This window comes from Dinoponera quadriceps, unplaced genomic scaffold (genome assembly GCF_001313825.1).
Source record: "Dinoponera quadriceps isolate SergipeBrazil2010 unplaced genomic scaffold, ASM131382v1 scaffold37, whole genome shotgun sequence".
In the NCBI taxonomy this organism is placed as follows: domain Eukaryota; kingdom Metazoa; phylum Arthropoda; class Insecta; order Hymenoptera; family Formicidae; genus Dinoponera; species Dinoponera quadriceps.
In genome coordinates this window covers 1,537,244-1,557,231 of record NW_014554446.1, presented here as the reverse complement: position 1 = coordinate 1,557,231, position 19,988 = coordinate 1,537,244, and the positions used below count along the sequence as shown (strand labels likewise).

The 19,988-nt window shown below is 47.1% G+C and overlaps 2 protein-coding genes across 3 annotated transcripts in view; one reads left to right on the top strand and one right to left on the bottom strand.

Moving 5' to 3' along the window:
* The first annotated feature begins 4,276 nt into the window (after window positions 1-4,276).
* Window positions 4,277-8,277, top strand: LOC106749071 (nischarin-like). The gene is made up of 3 exons (XM_014628141.1): window positions 4,277-4,648; window positions 4,938-5,250; window positions 5,309-8,277. The coding sequence occupies exons 1-3, from the start codon at window positions 4,521-4,523 to the stop codon at window positions 6,272-6,274; spliced, it is 1,407 nt and encodes a 468-aa protein (XP_014483627.1). The 5' UTR covers window positions 4,277-4,520; the 3' UTR covers window positions 6,275-8,277.
* Window positions 8,204-19,988, bottom strand: part of LOC106749076 (alpha-crystallin A chain) — a 20,553-nt gene continuing 8,768 nt past the window's right edge. Inside the window, exons 2-4 of one of the 2 annotated variants that reach the window (XM_014628163.1) lie at window positions 19,169-19,285; window positions 16,881-17,073; window positions 8,204-8,441 (exon numbers count right to left, since the gene is read on the bottom strand). In XM_014628163.1, the coding sequence (XP_014483649.1) occupies window positions 8,247-8,441; window positions 16,881-17,073; window positions 19,169-19,285 (505 nt within the window). In that variant the 3' untranslated portion in view covers window positions 8,204-8,246. The remainder of the gene's footprint in view (window positions 8,442-16,880; window positions 17,074-19,168; window positions 19,286-19,988) is intronic. The other variant, XM_014628154.1, reaches the window with a different exon arrangement.

Genomic DNA, 19,988 nt, shown 5'->3' with positions numbered 1-19,988 from the left:
TCCGTCGGTACCAACGACGCGGCAGGAATGCGGGAATACGCCCACGAAATATCTACCTGCACACGATTCGGCTCCCCGTTGGCCTCGTGAGTCATCGGTCCGTCGCACGGTTCGTTAAATATCCCGACAGACACCTTGTCACGCATTTTTGCCGCATTAATTGCGCCGTCTCGAGAGATCACGCGCGTCCGCCGCGGAAAACCGCCGGAGAAAACACACGCCAATTTTCCGTTTCTCGGAGGCAGCAGCGACGACAATAATTCACGTAATTACCAAACTTACATGCCGCTATAATTAATGGTAGCACACTTCCATATTTATCAGCGACGTGAATTATCGCTCATTATCCACGGATGGATGCAGTGTGCGAAAACAAATTTTATAGTGTAGGTTTTGAATTTTTTCAATCATTAAAAAAATAGTTATTTGCAAGAACACATGTAATAGTTTCCATAAGACTATCACATATTTCGGTAGGGTAGTGTTGCCGATTTGTATATATGCATATAAATCTGAATTTTACACTTCCAACCGGGCTTTAAAGCCTAAAAACAAAACGCTGTATCAGATACAGTGCTTTTCCCCTTATCAACCGTGACTCTCGAAAAATAGATTTAAAACGATCGTTCACGAACATGTGTGCGTGTGTATATGTGTGTGAGATTGCGAAACCCACCGTCCTCGATTCGAAGCGAGGAGGAGCGACGTTCCCTAAAGCGCAGCCGTCAGATCGCTCGCCGATCGCGTCGCGTGTCACCGCACTTACTTAATTTAACGCACACCCGACGCGACGTATCCTTTTTCGGCCGACACACTCGGCGAGAGCCGCCTCTGCTACCTCCCGTCGCGCGAACGCACCTAAAACGCCCGAAGGTACAGCTCGCGAGCTCCTCTTGGCCAACAACAGAGGCTTCGCACCGGATGTTTCCGCAATGATATCCAAGAAGCCGTGTCGCTGCGCACAAACGGCACCACCGTTCACACTTATATTTCCGATTTCACTGCCTTCTATCCCTTTCTCTCTATCAAGGTGTACCAACCGGACCTCCGAAAAAGAAGTGTTTCATTGGTCACGCAATCGTGAAGGCAGATCGTCACGCAGTCGATGAATTCAGGTTTCTCGCGACGGTTAAATCCGGGAGAGTCTACATTCCGTCAACGCTTGGATCTGCCGATTGATTCGATTGAGAGAGGAAAATGATTTTCCACTGCCGGTCGGGGGAGCGTCGGGAAGCCGCGAATGACGCGAGGAGGACTCGAAGAGGAAACTCTCACCGATCGGCGCACACACGTCGCCGTCGCGACCGATCGCACCTGGCGAGCGGACGAGCAACAGCGGCGGCCGCCATCGGGCTGCCTTTTTTCTCCACGACCGCACGCAAGCACCAAGCTTTCCGCCAGCTTTTTCGCGGTCCGATGCGCGAGATTATGCGGGAGAACGCGACACCTGCGCGATCGTGTATAACGCGCGCACCACTCTCTCTCTCTCGTACCGCATAAGGGCGAAACCGACACGACACTGGATGAGAACGGGCAACAGGTTCGTCGGCTTGCCCCGAAGGAACGCGACGACGGTAAGGGGAGAGCGAGAAAGAAAACGATGGACGGACGGGGAGGAGAGGGGAAGGCGAACGGCCAGCCAGGTAAGCCAGGTAAGCCGCCATTGCTCCTGACGCAGCATCCAGCCCGACAGTGGCGTAATTAACGGGCCTCGTGGGGGCCCCCCGTTAATCTCTCTCTCTCGCGAACGACGAAAACGAAACGAGGAAGCAGCCGGAGGGCGCTAATGACTTTTTTCGCGTGATATTTCCGGATCCGCGCTTCGCGTAAACCGCCGAGGCTTCGCGAGCGAGAATTATTCTCCCGTAATCGTCGCTAACCGTGGACTAAGCATGCATCTCTTTATAACGTAGAAACGAGGAATTTCATTTTCAGTTCCTACTTGGAATCTCCTCCCTTTGAAGAAGTATGAAAATAATTGTCTAGTGAAGATATAAACATAACGAACGCGTGATGTTGTTTTTCGCAACAATTGGAGATGATTTCTTACGATTTATAAAATACAAATATGATATAATGTGTGTATGGTACATTCGACGTCCTAAGTCGGAGACTTGTCTTCTGTTAAAGCAAGATCTACTTTGAACCGAGAAAACGAGGCGCGATACTCCATTCCCTTCCTCACGGGAACTTTCCATTTTTCACGACCGACGGTTCGAGACAGTCTCGCCGTCGTCGTCGTTTCTCAATCTCCCCCAGATAAAAATCAAGCCGGGACTTCACACGGACTACCAAAAAGGTAGCGAGCCCTCCGGTACCAAGCGACACAGGCGCGGGCGCGATCAATCGTTCTCCTCGTCACCGTCCGGTGTGGCACCTGCGATAGGAAGTGCCGGTTACACCACTGCGGCAACAGGTTGTTGCCAATGAGAGAGCTGTCATGAATGAGCGAGCGAGCGAGCGAGCTCGTTTCGTGGCAGCACGACCTGCGCCGCGTTAAAAGCCAGAAACGAGAGTGCGATCTTTCGTTGCCGGACACCCGGCCGGCCGTCGTAATCCGCGGCCGCTCAATAAATATGTAAAATCGCGCCCGCATTCGAGTCACGCGCGTATTCCGCGCGGTGGGTGGCTTATCGGCGAGCGGCGAAACGATTCTCACGATCCGCTTCACGAAGCGCGATTGCGAAAGCGCGACGTGAAGCGCACGCGGGAGTCGGGAAGGATGTCGTTCTGAAAATTCCGACTGAAAAAGAGACCATTGCGTCACCGGGGGGGGATCCCTCGATTGGTTAACAAAGGTAACGTCCGCGTTTATTTCGAGACGCTCGGCGTGTGCACGAGCGAGATCGCGTGCCGAGATCCAGCGGGAAGATATGTAATAACGATATTTTCGAATTCGTTATTGCCCCCCGGATAAAATCACCGATAACAGAATAATAATGGAGGAAACGTAGCCGGGGATTGCATCGCGTGAGTGCATCGCGGGGTGCACGCAGTGCAATTTTATCGTTTCCGATAACAGAACGTATTTCCACGATGGAGACGTGATATCGTCATACGCAGGGGAAAGAAGGATAAGATAACGAATTGTGTGAGATGAAAACGGGATTCGAAATTGTTTATAAACTCTTCAATTCACGNGGGGGGGGGGGGGGGGGGGAATTGATCATTATTTTTAACGCCGTTACGAAGATGAGAAAAAAAATCGACAAATCTCGAGGTCGTTATCTTACCCTCCTTTCTCGTCCATATCCATCTATCCGTCCGTAAAGCCATTCTCCGAGGACACTCGGAGCTACCGAGGATCGTCCCCTCGCGTATTTCTCTCGCGAGCGAGAAAACGGATTGGCAGTCGGAAGAGATAAGAACGAGAGGAGAGCAGGTAGAGCGAGTCGGAGGGACGCGACTGTAAGAGCCAGCTGCGATAGCAGTGTATGTACGGTAATTGCCGTCCATCGCAGCCGTGACGGAAGATTGAGAAACGCGAGCTCGCGAAACCCCAGCATTCGTCCTGTCGCGCGCACAACGCGAACAAAAAGTGGCTATTTGCAAAAGGGACGTCGCTTCTTCGCGAGGCATCGCTTCGGAAAACGAAAATAAATCAAACAATTTGCAGGCATTCCGTTCGCGAAAGCGAGCAACCTCGCCGAGAACCGAAGGAACACGCCTTATCCCGAAAGGAATTCGAAGTCTATTTTACCGAGTGTTGGCTCGGCTACTAACCGGGCTGGAAAGTTAACCGCGGAGAACGTGCGACAGAGAGAAAAGGTTAAAGACAAGATGCCGGAATTGAAAGAATACCCCGGAGAGATATCTCCGACTGATCAAACGTAAATCTTCGCGAGCATTCGCATACTGAGAAATTATACGTACCGTGTACCTCCGATAATCGATATTTCGTATCAATTTGCTCTTAATCGATGTTGACAATTCCCCGGCGGTCTTCTCGCTTATCGCCAGACTTATTGCTCCTGACATCCGCTCGATATCGAAGCGGTGCGATCGGGCATTGTCGGTATTCAAACGGTACTTTCAGCGAATCCAAAGTCCGAAACCTACGAACAACGAGTGAGTCATCTCTCCGCATTTATCTCCGTATCGATAAAAACGGCGGCAATCAGCGCGAGATAAACTTCAGCGCGGCGTTATCACGGCGAATGTCGAACAATTTTGATCCGCGACTGAGCGAAAAAAGAGAAATTCAGCGAATGAAAAAGGAGAATCCTCTCGGTCGGTCTGCTCGCGCGCGCTCGTACGTCGTTCCGCCGCCAGGTGGCGCCAGCTGATGCGCTGATTGTTTTCCCTCGCGCGCAGAACATAGCTGTCAAAGTTGCGCGTGGCGGTTTCTCGTCGTCGCGGCGATAAGCGCATGGGTGTGTGTGTGCGTGCGAAATGCAGTGTGCAGCGTAACACGATGCCCCGCGCGACGATTGCTCGGGGATAACCTCCCGCTGCCAGATCGGCGAAAGGAAGACGCTCGGTCGTCTCGCCACGTCGTAGAACCAGCCGGAACCGCGGGCATGGCGTGCCTCCTGCTGAATCAGGAAAATGTGCATCTGAAGATACCGTCGGTCGACACGGTCGACGGGGTGACGTACTACCGCATCGAGGTTAAGATCGCGTCGATCAAATGGACCGTGAAGCACAGGTAACGCGCGATTTCTCTCTGCCACCGCCGCGAAAGGAGCGAGTTCGCGCGCGCGAGACGCTCCCCACTTAATTGCATTCGGTCTGTTCTTTTCTTCAGCTGGACACCGCGCTGCGCTAGTTTCAGAAATTTACATGCACACCGAAGCGTACGATTCTCGCGCTCGAATGTACGCGAGTTTCCTCGACAGCCGGTTCGGCTGAAAGGAACAGACCGATTGCTCACTGTCGGCCGGTGAGACGAGAAGAATATATTCACGATTTCTCCTTCCCCTTCTTTTGTTTTCGAGGTACAACGAGTTCGCAGAGCTGCACGAGAAGCTCGTGTCCGAGCACTGCGTCGAGAAGGACATCCTACCTCCGAAGAAGCTCATCGGTAACAAGTGCGAAGCTTTCGTGGAGAAACGTAGGCTGAGCCTCGAGACATACATCAATGCCGTTTACAACTACCTGAAGAAGGCGATGCCGAGGGAACTGGCCGTATTCCTGGACTTACATGTGTACGACATATACTTCCTGCTGCAGAGCATGGCCTTGGAATTTTTCACCCGAGGCGTCGCTCTCTTGCAAACCTCTACGAGCTACAAGTTTAATCCTATACAAGTAATAGAACTCGTTTCCATCTCGTTGGCAGCATGTGAAAGCAACGTTTGCTTTTCAGCTGTACGCGATCAGCGAAAGATTGAAGCAGCCGTGCTCGTCCGTGGAGGTCGTGGACAAAAAGTACGACTTCAGCCACGTCCTGGACTTCAACTCCCACTTGACCAGCCTCACGATCGAGGGAAGTCCGGAGCCTTACAAAACCAGCAATATCTATTCGTCCGCGTTGTCCATCGAACTGTCCACCTTCAAGAACGTGCAGAACTTAACGATCGATCAGTACCCCGTGGACAAGATCTACAACATGGGCAATCTTCGGGACACTGTCAGCGTGCTGAAGGTCACGCACACCAAGCTCCGAAACATCGTGGAGCTGGCGATGTGCGAGGAGGTGCACAAGAACATTGAAAATGCGAACGACTCTCACGTGTGGCTGAAGGTGATGCACCTGGATCTCAGTGACAATCGCATCGAGATGATCGACGAGGCGATCAAGCTGTTGCCGCACATCGAGTGCCTGACTCTCAGCAACAATCACCTGTCCGAGATCTCGAATGTCACCTTGCTGCCGCGACTGTCGCAGCTGTACCTCGCCTCGAACAACTTCACCAGCCTGCCGGACGATCTTCACACGAAGCTCGGTTACATCGTGTACATCGACCTGTCGCAGAACAAGCTGACGTCGCTCGCCAGCTTCTCCAAGCTCTACTCCTTGGAGGGGCTGGACGTCAGCTGCAACCGCATCGAGAAGATCGAGGAGGTGAAGAACATCGGTCATCTACCTTGCCTGGAGCACCTCAGGTTGACGGGCAACCCGGTGTCGACGATAGTGGACTACAGGGTCAAGGTATTGGAACCGTTCGGCAAGAGAGCCGCCGACATTTGTCTCGACAACGAAAAGCCGAATCAAAAGGAGCTCGACACCGTGTCGGTGCACCAGGCGTTGCGCATTGCTAGGGAAGGTAAATCGCCGACGTTCACCGCGTCCGACGCGCCGTTATTTTCCGCCGAGATCCCGAGCATATAGAAATTCCAATCCGAGTTGCTCCTCACTCCGCTCTCTTATCGCTCGAGCGGAGAGCTCGAGGGACGGCACGGGAGGTAAAGTCTTTTTATACAACGCGCGTACATTTTTATCACCTCACGAGACTGACCTTCCTTTCTCGCAGCAGAAACGTCCTATCGTATTTTTACTCGGTTCGACATGTGTGTATTCGTTGTGTTTGATGTATGCAAGCGGATAACAGATAGGCAACGTTTGGAGATGAAGCGCTATCTCATTGTCGTGCTTCTTACCGCCTCTTCTGAGAGACGAACGATTTTAACGGTATAAAGTATAAAAGTGAACAAAAAGGTAATCGCGCGTTGCTGTCGCTCTACAAATCGGCGAGTGGAATCGAAAAGAGGCGCGCTTCTTTCTCCAGCGGGAATAAAATGTCACCAGGTCCATGACAAAGTCGCATCGAGAACAATTCGCGTGCAATTCGTACGAATTCATGGGATTTCTACCGGTTTTATACGTGCAAATGTACATATCGGCACACGCGACGCGTTACGCGATTCCCGTCTATTGTCTATAACCTAAACGACAACAATAAACGGAGACTCGCTTTGCTATTGTTATTTAATATACAATATATATACATATATTCACGATTATCGAGATTTTGTCGAGATGCTCTTACCAAAAGTTGGCGGCATGAGCCAGCCGCGCGCAGCCGTACGATTTTATTTATTCCGAGATAATTTTTAAGATTGTTTTATTTCCAAGTGCAACACGCAAAAATCCGTGGAGGTATCGATTTTATAATTTAACGTAAAGGATTGATCTGTATATAAGAAAGGATGTATTTTGTTAATAAAGACGAATAAACCAGCAGTCTGTGATAACGTGTGCGCTCTCTCACCGATATATTCAGTGAAACGTGACATTATCATTATCATTATCACTGATCGACGGTAGCAAAAAAAAGAAAAAAAAGCTACACATCTCTCGCCAAAGTCGTATATGATGAGTCATCGCTCATTCGGTACATCCGGGAGAGGAAACGATTCATTCGTGTGTCTCGTCGGAGAGGGAAATATGTGTGCGAGTTCGTTTATCGTTGACTTTTATTTAAACTTCCATGTATTCGCATTACCTTTAAATATTATGCGCATCTCGAAAATATTAAAATATTCATAAATAATATCAATATATAATGCTTACATATATACTAAGCATCGTGTTATAGTCTTTTTAACGTATGCCTAAACTAACACATACATAAGTTAACCATTACAAACGATCGCGCCTTTCCGATTGGTTTGCAATAGTTGGACTCGTTGGTGCGCGGTGCACAAGTAAGCGATACAGCTCACAGCTTCTCGAGAGAGAGAGAGAGAGAAAGAGAGAAAAAAAGACAGAGAAAAAGGCCTAACTAAAAAAAATATATATATATGTCATTCTCAAAGGCAATGCACATTTCCGAAAAAAAAAAAAGTTACTAGTCTACGAGGGAAATCCGAAACATCTTGTGTATCAAAGGAATAAAACCGCTCGTATGAAAAAGGAAAACGTTTTTATCAAACATGTGTGAATTTTTCACACTTTTATATATAGCACTTCAACACTAATTTAAATACGTTTGATTTGCTCTTTTTCTTCTTCAATTAGCGAAATTCAATCGATATTTCGTCTCGCGCGCGCACCATGCCCCCCTCGGCGCAGTAGCTTTTATCTTCTCGCCATATATATATTTATATATATATAGTTAAAATTGGTCAAACAATTTTCTCGCATGGACAAATCGACTCGCGTGCGTGTGTGTGAGCACGTTTCTTTTCTTTTCTTCAAATCGCTATGAAGGATTACTAGAAGAAGGACGTGGGACTTACTGTGTGTGAGTTGGTTAGTCGAAGGAAAAGTCCGGATTTGGTGAATGGTGGTCGGAACGGGAGGAATATTTTTCTCGAGGCGGGAAATCCGATGAGTCGATTCTCCGCGACTCGTCTGGAGTTTACTGGTGCGCGATCGGAATTAGCTTCTCGCCGGAGCCGATCGCCGGTAAAGGCGCCTCCACGGTAAGGACGCCGTCCTTGCTCAAGGAAGACTTGATGCTCTCGGGATTGGTTCCCTTCGGCAACAGGAATTCCCGATTGTATTCTCTGTACACCGATTTGCTCTCCGTCTTCTCCTCGTGTTTAGCGTGGACCTGAAACGAAAATGCCGTCGTGTTATTTGAGTCGCGAGATATCCCGACTTTTACGATACGCTGTAACGTCGTAAACCGTGGCGAGCGTCGAGATCAATTCGACGGCGTGTATACACGAGATTATTAAGGCGCTCCTGCAATCATCTTGTTTGATGACGTCAGAAGCAAGGAAACACGCGTCCGAAATTCATGCGAAATGCATTGTATTCAAAAATGCAAAGTCCACAAAGTGACACTTGCGATCGATTGAGCATGTTTGTGAAATATCCCGAGAACTTTCCTCTTTTACCCCAACAATCAATAAATAATCATGAAGTTAACGTGACATGCAACCTCCCTTTTCAGTCTGTTCTTTTTCGTCACGTTAATTTTACACGGCTCTTTATTGAGATTATTCAAGTAAAAGGAAAGTTCTCGGAACGTTTGACAAATGTGCTCGATGGATCAAAAGTATCATTTTACGAATTCATATCTTACGTATCCTTCTACTTCGACGTATTCCGCGAGAATTTTCGGCGTGCGTTTCCTCACTTCTGACGTCATTAATCAAGATAGCCGCGACGAGGAAACGGGAGCCCCAAGAATCGTTCCAAAGATTAAAGAAGCACGAAGAAGATCTTTATCAGCATTAAAATGGATCTAGGATCAATCTCCGAATTTTCCAAGTCGATTTCCCGGCACGCACGAGACGTCGCGCTGCCCGTACGCGCGATTCATTCACGATACGCTCGCGTACAACACGTGCCCGTCGACGTGAATTTACAAGCTCTCGTTTGCATTGGCCTCGCGTGCGGTAAAGGGCGTCGCAATTGATTTATCATCACGAATGGCGCCGTCGAAGCAATATAACGGTCCCTCCATTTCGACCCTATTTTCTCGAAGAAAAGTCGTAACCGTACGTAACATTCTCCCTCGCGAGAAACTCGGAGGACTCGAGGCGGAATTACAGCCGTATGCCACGGTGAAATTCTCGGGACAAGATAAGCATGAAACGCTCGAAGAACGTCCTTCCTCGCGTGTGACGCTCTCAGGGACAATTCCCCTCGGCGATGTAAAAAAGATATAGGGCGAATCTGCGCGACCGGAGTAAAATAGCGACCGTAATACTGACCGTATTACTCATTCGTTCGATCGACGTGAGTCACCGCCCGCTCCGTTTGACCATGCGTAGGTTTCATCTCCTTAGTAGACACGTAGGTTAGTATAACGTGTCAGACATCGATCTCATTTTTCCCACGCACGCGAATAACACGCGCATTGTGTCGCGACACACGGGATGATATCGATTGCATCTTCGCGAAGAACTTGGGAAGAGAGCGTATTCGGGGATTTGCAGAATAGATCGACGAAAATTATAGGAGCAAATTTACAAAACTCACTGCGCAGCACACGTCTTCAAACGTTTCGTTCAGCCGCACTGCCTCGTTGCGAGATTAAGTCAACAGTACGAATAACACGCTCGTGATTTCGTAGCCGTCGAGACGAGGCGGAAAAAACGAAACGAGGATTCCCCCGTGAAAGAAACGTTGTTCTCTACGACGAAAGTGGGTTACGAGAGCCGTACAGATAGATATTACGAAGGGAGACGTCTCGAGTATTACGCGAGATCCTAGCCGAGTAATAAAGGGGTGAGAACACGCGGCAGGGGGAGCGAAGGAAGAGAGGGTGAAAATGGCGGCGGCGTCATCGCTTCTACCTTTTACCTTCTACGTCGCATCGAATCGATATCTTAGAGGCGCTTCCTCGCCATACCTCTTCCTCGACCTCGTTTTCTTGCACGAGGATAAAAATGCTGCTTTTTCGTGTCTTCTATGAATCTCGACGAGGAAGTTGATTTTTCGGGTGGAAGAAACGTTGTGTTTTCAGCTCCGCGTGCCCTTCGCAACAAGATCCTATCGGGCAAGACCGCTTTCCCGTTTGACTCAGCCCACGATCGATGGGAATTTACATTTTATCGGAGCAAAGCGATCGCCGTGTGTGACGTGCGCGGACTTTTATATACCCCCACGTGTCCCAAATTCTTGATACGTAACTTGCTCGCGTGACGCATTACGCTCATTACGATTCATTCCTTGTCGTTGTCGTGGAACAGTTTCACCTAGATCGCATCGACGAGAAGAAAAGCGGCCCTATGGAATAAATATGAGCGCGACTATCTATCGTCGACGTCGCGAGATCGTTCGCCTCAGACTTCTCTTCCCGGTAACAAGCTGATCGGTTGAAACTAAATTTCCGCTGGAAACTGGTTTTCAAGTTACGCGTACGCGCGGTGGTGTGCAAATATTATCGCGGATAACACCGACGTTACGACGAGGCTGGTTACATCACGTTAACGGCGAGTACGATCAGCGACGTATTTAGAAAACGCGGAGTTTCGCGCGACAGTCGTGAGAGCGACTCGCCTTGAAGAAGGCGAATATGCGACGTTGACTCACACTATCAAATAACAAACTAGTATCTTTGTGACCTGTTCGGACAATATGCACGATCAGCAAGAGCTGACACGTAAATATTTTCCGCAACGCGGATTTGTATCATTTACGATCGGCGTTTAAAAGGAGAATTAATTTGGGGAAAAGGTCCGAATAGAAATTTTCCGATTCAATTTCTACCGTATCTATCTGCGCGATCAAAAACGCGTTCCTCGTCAAACGAGTGTCGCGACATTACGAGATACAATCGCGCACGAAGCCGTCGTTCACGATCGACGGCGAGCCACGTGACTTCGCTCGCGCCCTTCGTCGCTTAATCGCGATGATATTTCGAAGCGGAGCGTGTCTAGATGGATTTGCCGCGCGTGAAAAATGCAGGTGCGATATATAATGTGGCCGCGCCCACACGAGCAAACACATCAAAGGCGTCGTGTCGCGAACGGTAGGCGAGGCCTGCCGTGTGCTAATTGCATTACGTAAAAGCTGCTAATGACTTAAACTCGTTCGCTTTGATTCTCGCGAGCGCCCCCGTCACGTTCGCATTGCCGAGGAAAAGCCGCTCGCCCCAGCTAGAACTATCCGTCGTCGTCGTCGTCCGCGACACGTGCCAACGAACGACGAAATAAACCGACCTTAACCTTGTGTTACGTGAAAAATTAGGCTGACTCGTGATGCTTAACCATTCTTGTACCGGTGTATCGTGTCTTTTTCGTTTTCCTTCTCATTGTTTACCGCTCGCAAGCCCGGTTTTATTCAATTTCAAGGCGCGATATCGCCATGCATTATTTTCAAGTATTAATTCCTTGGCAGTTCTCTCTCTAGTCGGCGGCTCGTCGGCTCGGAAGAAAAATAGGTAATTACGTTTCTTTCATTGTAATACCGTTTTCTCTGTATATATATTTCGATGCTGACTCGGGGAAAAAAGGCGGTAATCGATTGGCTCTGTCCGCCTCGGAATAAATAATCCCCCAAGGAAGAAGAGTTAATTTAAACGCGAATCGATATCCGAGCACCGGTATTTCTTTTCCCGACGAGTCGGCCAAATGGATTTCGTCGTCGCGGTGGTCATCCGCTAACGCGATTCTTCTGTCGCTACGCTCCTCGGGATATCGATCCTGTCGACCGTAAAAGACCAAAGCCACCAGGGTGAAGAAAAAGCGCGGCACGGGTAACCCTAGAACTCGCGTATTAGCGAGAGAGGGGGTGCTAGAAAACGAGAAAGGAAGAGGAGAGAGAGAGAGGGTAGCGAAAAGAAGAGATGCCGAGAACGCGAACGAACTACGGTAACCCAACTCTTTGCAGGATCTAAGTTTTCCTGGCGAATATCGTCTTACGGGAGACGAGCGTTACGCAATCCTACCAGCTGTAACCACTGATCATTGAAGCGGCCGATCTGCCAAACATCAGCACTCCCGATTTGCACGAGAGACATCCGTCGGCGAAATCTGGGTTACCGTGCGAATAACGATATGATCGTCCCACCGATATAATCGACTTTCCGATATTTGAAAAGCTTGAGCTCTTGAGTATGCGCATATCGTTTCCACAAGCTTTCTGCACGCACAAATATTATGATACGTGTATTACATTTATAGGCGACTTGTGAAGCGTACGATACTTTTACGGCACGCAATTATGGTTGATTCTCCGATGGAGATCTCGTCGATTCGTCGAGAGACTTTTATAACGAGATGCTCTCAACATCAGCATCTTTTGATAGCCACAATCCGAAATCCGGCGCCGCGATTGTCGAAAATAACGTAAGGCACCGGCAGCTCTGACTCACGAGCTAAATATAACCGCGAATTTTGACGTTCTTACTTCCACTTTTGCCTTCGCGCGAATGGCCGTAAAACGGAGTCGGAAGCTCTTACAAGTTGATTAAAACGCTCGTGTAATTCGAGATGAGCTCTCGAGATGTCTGGAACGGAATATTCCTTCGTGTAGAAAAGAAAAGGGCGAGAGGGAGAAAGAGAGAGCGAAGGGAAAATTTGTACCGAATCCGGTACAAACGCGAAGCTCGACGGGCACGCGATATACACAGAGCTGAAGTGAAAGACGTATGTAAAAAATAAATTGTTAACGGAAGATAATTTATTTGGTCAGTGTAAAAGAAAGAGTAAGTGAACGAAATTATTAAGTAAGAAAAACAGACTGAAACGAACATATATGTACATTAACCACGAAAATTAAATATAAAATAAAATACTAAAAATAAGAGAGAAATAATAATAATAAAATAAACAAATAAAAAGATAATGAAGTAATAATAAATTTAAAAAATAAAATAAAATCTTTTTTTTTTCGGCGACCAGCCATCGGAAAAAAATTTGAAGTTATGCCTTAAATAAAAAAAAGAATCGATCTTGAATTTTTCGTAAAAATCTCTATATATGAATCTATTGATCAATCTAACGCTTTCTGCCACGGATGCTTTGATAAACCTCGAAATCGTCCGGAATGAAATTCAAGCAGATATTCTCTATCATTTCCCGCAGCTGTTCAAATCGCTGACGTTAAATACATCCGCGATTGAGCCGTCTATTAAAGATCGCTATTGAAGCACACTCAACAACCCGACTGACGTAAACTCGCGTGTATTACGGTGAGAGCGACGAAAAAGGAGGCGAAGGTGTTACACCTTCCCTCGTTGCTTCTGCGATGACGTCACGTAAAACTCACGGGACCGCGCGCTGCTCTCGGCCCGCCGTCTTATCGACGACGTCCCATTCCCAAGCCCCGGATCGCTCGTCCTTCGGAGGAGTCGTCCTTGGTCGAGCCCTTTAAGGTTTGCTCACGGTGCGTGGCCGACCTGAATTCGCCAGACCCTGACCACGATATAAGGCAAGCAGTCGCGAGTTCTTTGTGCCGTCAGGTTCCGTCCGGCGAATCCGTTTATGGAAGACTGCTCTCGTTCCCCTCCGAATGATTTCGGAGAGAGGAGAGAGACGGAGAAAAGGAGACGCGCCTCGGAGACGAAAATAAACGACCGGTGCGCGCACAGTTTTACCGAACGAAATCGACGGATCGCGGTCGAACGCACGGAGCGAAAGGAACGAGACCCGATCGAGCGTTGAAAATTGGGTTGCGCACGTGGCGGCGACACGAATCTTCCAGAGTATAGCGGGGAATAGGAGAGGATAGTGGCATTTATCCGAGAACTACGCGTTAATATGCTCCGACGACCTCCTTCGAGACAGGAGGGGGAGGAGGAAGTGTAAGACGAGCTGCGACGAACGCAAATGGAAACGAATCGGCCACGAAAACGGGAACGCACCGCGCTTAAGTTCGAACGATCTTAAGCGCGGATCCCGTGCGGGATGTTTGAACGCTCGCGTGTACTTCCACCGAACAATAACAAGAGGAACACTTGGAAAAATAACGGCAATATCTTGATCGAAAAGTCAATAAGTAGAGGAGGGATCAGTCGAGACAACTCGAATCGAGTCGAACGAACTCGATTTGAATTTTTATCGTCTTTTTACTCAATTCTTTTCAGTGCATTATATAGTGAGGAATCTTTCGTCCTTCCGCAAATTTCGTTAAAATCCGATCGGACGTTAAATAATAATCGCGAAGTGAAGAGCCAAGATCGTCGCCGGATCGAAAACTGGCTTCCACGACACGAAGAAATCGGAGATCGGAGGAGCGTTACTTTTGGAACACTCTGTGCGCGCATGGTATGCGAGATACGCCGGCCTCATGGTGTCAGTCATGGTTTTTAAGGGGCCGTGAAATTGTACGGGTATGAAGGAGAGATACACTCGGCCGACCGTTTATCGAATAAATCAGAATAATACCGGGCTTGTTCCGTCGACGGATCTCCTCGTCGTGATGATCTTCCTTTCATCGCGATGAATGAGAGTACGATGGTACAACGACCTCGCCATCCGAGCGTGCATAACGGTAGAAGGAATTTTTGCAATGCCCCCCCCCCCCTCGCGACTGAGAGAACATCTCCTGCCCCCCTCTCTCTTTCTCTCCTTCCCGCCTCGCTCTTTCCACTCTATTATATTTTCTACTAAAATAAATAGACGTAAAATAATGAATCGTGATTATTATCCGTTGTTACAAAATCAGTAGGCAGGATATCATGCATCAACGTAATGATCGCCGTCAGGTGTAATTACACTCGCCGCTTCCCCGCCATTTAAACCGAAGCGATTGCTTTATTTTCGTAGAAAACCTCACGCATTCGCGATATAGAATCGCCAGGGGAGATTAATTATTTCCCGACTGTAATCGAAAATCCGCGCGTCTAAAAGACGTGCGAATTCCATTAGTCGCAAAACAGCCTTACGACCCGCAACGTGGTCTGCGCGTGTCCAATTTCTCAATTGAATTCCGTCGTCTCCGTTGCTATTGTTGAACTCGCGATTACGCAAAATATGATGTCCTTCTGTGTAATTCATAAGCGTAATCACGTCGAGCTGCGTTTCGCCTCGTTCACAATGGCCGAACATTATTCCGGTCCGCCGGTATGACGACTGGCGTGAACTTATTTTCGGCGCCGGCTATTTCCGTCCAGGTCGGCGCGAACGTTAGAGAAGGAGCTCGAAGACGCGCGTAGAAACTCCTCGAGGAATTCTGGCTCCGACTACTCGCGTGAAACTCTAGTTTTCATAATGGAGAGACCCGTATGGCCGACGTGGGTTTTCATAAAATCAGCAAATTTATTTGACCGCGTCTCGAGGTGAAATAAAATTACGTTTTTACGTCTCTGAGATAAAAAAAAACCCGATCGAAACCGCGAAATTCGTAACGAGCCTCCGGCTGAAATTCGGTCAGTGTACTCGACGATGCCGACTTCCGACAGGAAGTGACGTAACGCGGGAGCAATTACAACGTTCTACATAGCTCGTAAAGATTCGCAAGTACCGCCGAAGCACCGTGCATTTCTCGTCGCAATCGCTTCCTGTACGTTTTCGCTGGCTGTATTCTCAAATGCAAATTTCTCTCGATGGGGGAGGGAGCAGGGGGAGGGGTGTTACGGTTCACGATAATATCTTCAAGCCTGACTCGCGTATCTACTTGAGAATCTCGAGCTCAAGTCTCGATTTAACGTGCAAGATGTATCGTAATAAATGAAAAAAACGGCAATGAACGACTCGTGTTCATCGGCGAACAGGTTTGTACGCGAGAGGATTGAAAAAAAATCGGGATTTAATTTTCGCAAAAAGTTTAACGGCGAAGCACGGCTGCGATTCGAACAATTAGTTAATACGCTGCCGCTTACGACGGCGTATTATGTAGGCAACTTTGTGCTGCGCCAATCCTCGCCAATTGCGCAAAAAGCTGAGCCAGATTTGCATCTTGCCAAGTTGTGCAAGAGACCGTCCCGACGTATCGTGAGTGGTGATGAGTCAAGCGTAATAATTTCGGGTTGCCGAGTACGCGCGTTCTCTGCGCTCGCGAGGAGCGCCGAGCGAGGCGATAAATTGAAAGACTCGGCAGTGCTCTGAATAATTCACTGTGATCATGTGTGGCGCAAGCCAATCAATTATCACGCGAAGAAAACACGTTTGCACGTAGACATCGGTTACTGATGATCGCGTGCGAGCACCTCCATAACATTTTTATTTATAATGGAATTGTAAATTTATCACACGCATTGAATCTTCAACCGAGCGTGCGATCCTCGTTAACGCAAAACGGACATTTATGACTGATTAAGTACATTTGTAAAATTTCCCTTTTGCTTTCATATAATTGATAAATAACTGCAAAGTTATAAGACACGCATTTCCTATTCTCTCGTAATTTTGTCACATTAATTTTATGGCTACTTATTGCTCGTTAAAATAAAAGGTAAGTTATCAGAATATTTTACAGGCATGCTCGATGGATCGCAAGTGTCACTTTATGGGCACATCTTTTCATTTCGACATCTCGCTACTGACGTTATTGATCAAGACGGTTGCGGCGAGGGAACAAGAAGAGCCTTGACTACCGTAGTACTTGAGCTACTGGAGTTAAGCAGTTTTAGCAGCGGAAATATTTCACTCACCAGTAGCTTGTTGTCCACGGTCTTCACGACGATCTCCTCAGGCGTGTACTGCGAAACGTCAAAGCGCAGCTTCAACATCTTGCTGTCGCCCTCGTCTTGAATGAGGGGGCTGTTGAGGCCGTCCAGCCAAGTATGAGCGTCATGTTGAGGACTCAGGGAACTGCTGTTCTGAGTGGTCTGTTGCGTGGTGGTGCTGTAAATTGAAAATGAAATTCCGGTTATCGCGGACGGTAGTTGCTCATTCGCGCGCGCGCGCGCGCGCGCACGATAAGATCGAAATGAACGGAGCGAGAGACGTCGAGCACATTGATAACGGTGTGATGAGCGGCGCACGTTGTGAGCTGTGACAATAGACGTGAAACCTGCCGGCTACGCTACGCCAAGTGCGACACTCAAGCCTTACCTACGGTGACCACAATGCGACGGACAGGAAGTAAATACACGCACAAACCGACATTGATTGAAAATCGTGCACTAAACAAACGTTAACACCGTGAAGGCCGGCGACGCGTTGAAATAACTAAGCCGCAGATGTTCTACGCGGTTGCCGTGAAAACATCGTGCCGCTAGAACCACGAAATTGTGAGATCACAATAATACACTGAGAAAGAAAAATATCTAAAAAAAATAGAAAATACTTATTCGGGAGGTATTAATGATATATTTATTTAAATCTAAATTTCTTTATTTAAACAAAATAAAATAAACAATTGCTTTCACAGACAGCTATAGATTTAAGAGAATATATATCTTTTTCATTTAAAAATAAATTTTTCTCAAAGTAAAAAAATATATATATTGGTATAACTAAATATATTATTAGTACTCCCATCGAATAAATATTTTTTATTTTTTATATATTTCTTCTCTCAGTGTAAGCAGAAGCAATAAAAGCGCACGGTTTTATCGTAGTGACCAAAAAATACGCATATCATGACATATGGGTATCATTCGTATCTGAACAAATTTTAGTTCGCGATTAAAATACTCGCCTAAGCCTTTCTGGCGTTAACTCGAGCAGGTTAAAAGTGTTACCTCGTCCACTACACGCAAACATTGATCTATCCTTCTAAATTCCTTGTAATGAAATTTCACTTAAACTTGCTCTTACAAGAAATTCCGTATAATTCGACTAAAAATATATTCATGTTATTCAAGATTAATTTTCATGAATTGAGAGGAAAACATATTAGATAAACAGAACGATATCTTTAAACTAAGAATTATATCGGTTTGAAGATTCTTTCTTTCTATTTACTATTTTTTTCCTTTCAATTCTAACATACTATAAATTTTGCAAAATTGTCATAAAAATAATTCTAAAATAATAACAACATAATAATATAGAACTTCTTCACGTAAGAGTAAGTTTTATCTTTTTATTCTTGCTTATATATGACAATAAGAATCTTGAATTAATATTAATTTCGATTTATATATATGAGCGTACTTTCGTTTCATATATATGAGTAAATAACTCGAATTTAAGTGATTTGGTTGTCGAGTGGAATTTCGCTCGAAGAAATTTAGAGAATACGCGAAGACTCGCGAAGAACATAAAGTATGAATTGTGTGTCGGGAGAGCAACGGTGATCGTCGTTTCCGACGGGTGCGAGGTCACGACAGACGTGCAGACGTACGTACGTTCGTTCGTTGCACTCGCTTGAACGCAGTTACAACTACCCTTTACTCGATTAACCCTTCGTAGAAAGAGAAAGTGTTACATCACACGCGCTAAACGCTACACTTGATACACTATTCACCGCTAGCGCTTTACCCGCTTTGCGCACACTCGCGTGTCGTCTTATCAATTTAACAGACAAATTTAACGGGCACCGTTTGATTCATTAGCGTTCAAATAATCGGCGAGCCGATCCGGTTACGCAACTTTGTTCTCCGAGTTCATCCTACAAAGGGTTAAAAGCCACGACGAACTCGAGGAGGGTAAACAGCATAATGCGGGGACGAACACTCCAGCGGGGGGGGGGGGGGGAGAAAGAAATATCGAACTAAGTTCGCTAAAAGCGCTACTTCGGGTCGAAGCGTCGGCTGAGCTACTTGGTTCTCCGGCAAGCTTTTGCGAAATAGCGAACGTTACGAAATCGGGGAGAAGTGTGTGCGTGCCCCCCGTGACGACATTCTCCGATCCTATCGATCTTGTCGCCGTCAACATCGATCGATTCGTGGTTGACCTCGTGCTTTCCTACTTTCGTTTGATCTGTTTTTTTTTTTCTTTTGTTTGCATTTTCTTTTTTTCTTTATTTTTTTTTTTTCTACGATAGCGTCACCTTTTGAAGCTGTCGAACGCGGACCGCTTTGGCGGTGCTGCAGGGTCGACCTTGTCCCAACCTTCGGTCTTCGAGGTCGTCGACGTACGGTGCTCGCTGGTGCTCGTATGATGCCGACTTCATAGTTAGTCACCAACGTGCCAATGCAGAGAGCCAATCGGTACAGGCGAGACGGTAGAGTCGAGCGCAGGAAGAGGGGTTGTTGTTGTTATTATTGTCGGTTAACTTTAGCGTGTATAGAGTCGTCCGGACTTTCAACGTTGTCCGTGCTCTCTCTCTCTCTCTCTCATTCACATCAAACTCGCTTCTGTTTCTTGGCGACACGACTTTCACTCCATTTCGCGAGATCAATCTCAGCTCCTTGAGCTAAGGTTTCATCAGCGACGACCAGTCATTCGTCAGCTAGATCGCTTTTAAGCTCCTCGGTTTCGCCAACGACAAACAATTCCTTCTCGCCATCCCCGATTTTCGTCAGAAAATATTTCTGCCGACGGATAAATCGTTGAATTTACAAATCATACATTGAACTCGGCCAACCGTGCGAAAAAATCGACAGTATTGTTTAAAAATGTTCTTCTTTATGTCGTTAAAGGGATCATCCGGCTGACAAATAACTGTTCGGAGTCCATTTGTTCCGCTAATCGTTGGTGAAACCCGCCCTCGGTCGAGTTGTTATCGATCATGTCCTTTGTAATCATTCATGTTATCACCTTGACTTTTCAATATCGAACTCTGATAGGGAAAATCCGCTTTTTGAAATTGTACATCAAGTTGCGTGTTTTATCGATAGATTGATATTAAGCATGCTTGATCTTGGAGA

Coding starts and splice junctions, on each gene's coding strand:
- LOC106749071 (XM_014628141.1), top strand. CDS start 4,521: ATGGCGTGCCTCCTGCTGAATCAGGAAAATGTGCATCTGAAGATACCG. Junction 4,649..4,937: donor AAATGGACCGTGAAGCACAG/GTAACGCGCGAT, acceptor TTTGTTTTCGAG/GTACAACGAGTTCGCAGAGC. Junction 5,251..5,308: donor ACAAGTTTAATCCTATACAA/GTAATAGAACTC, acceptor TTTGCTTTTCAG/CTGTACGCGATCAGCGAAAG.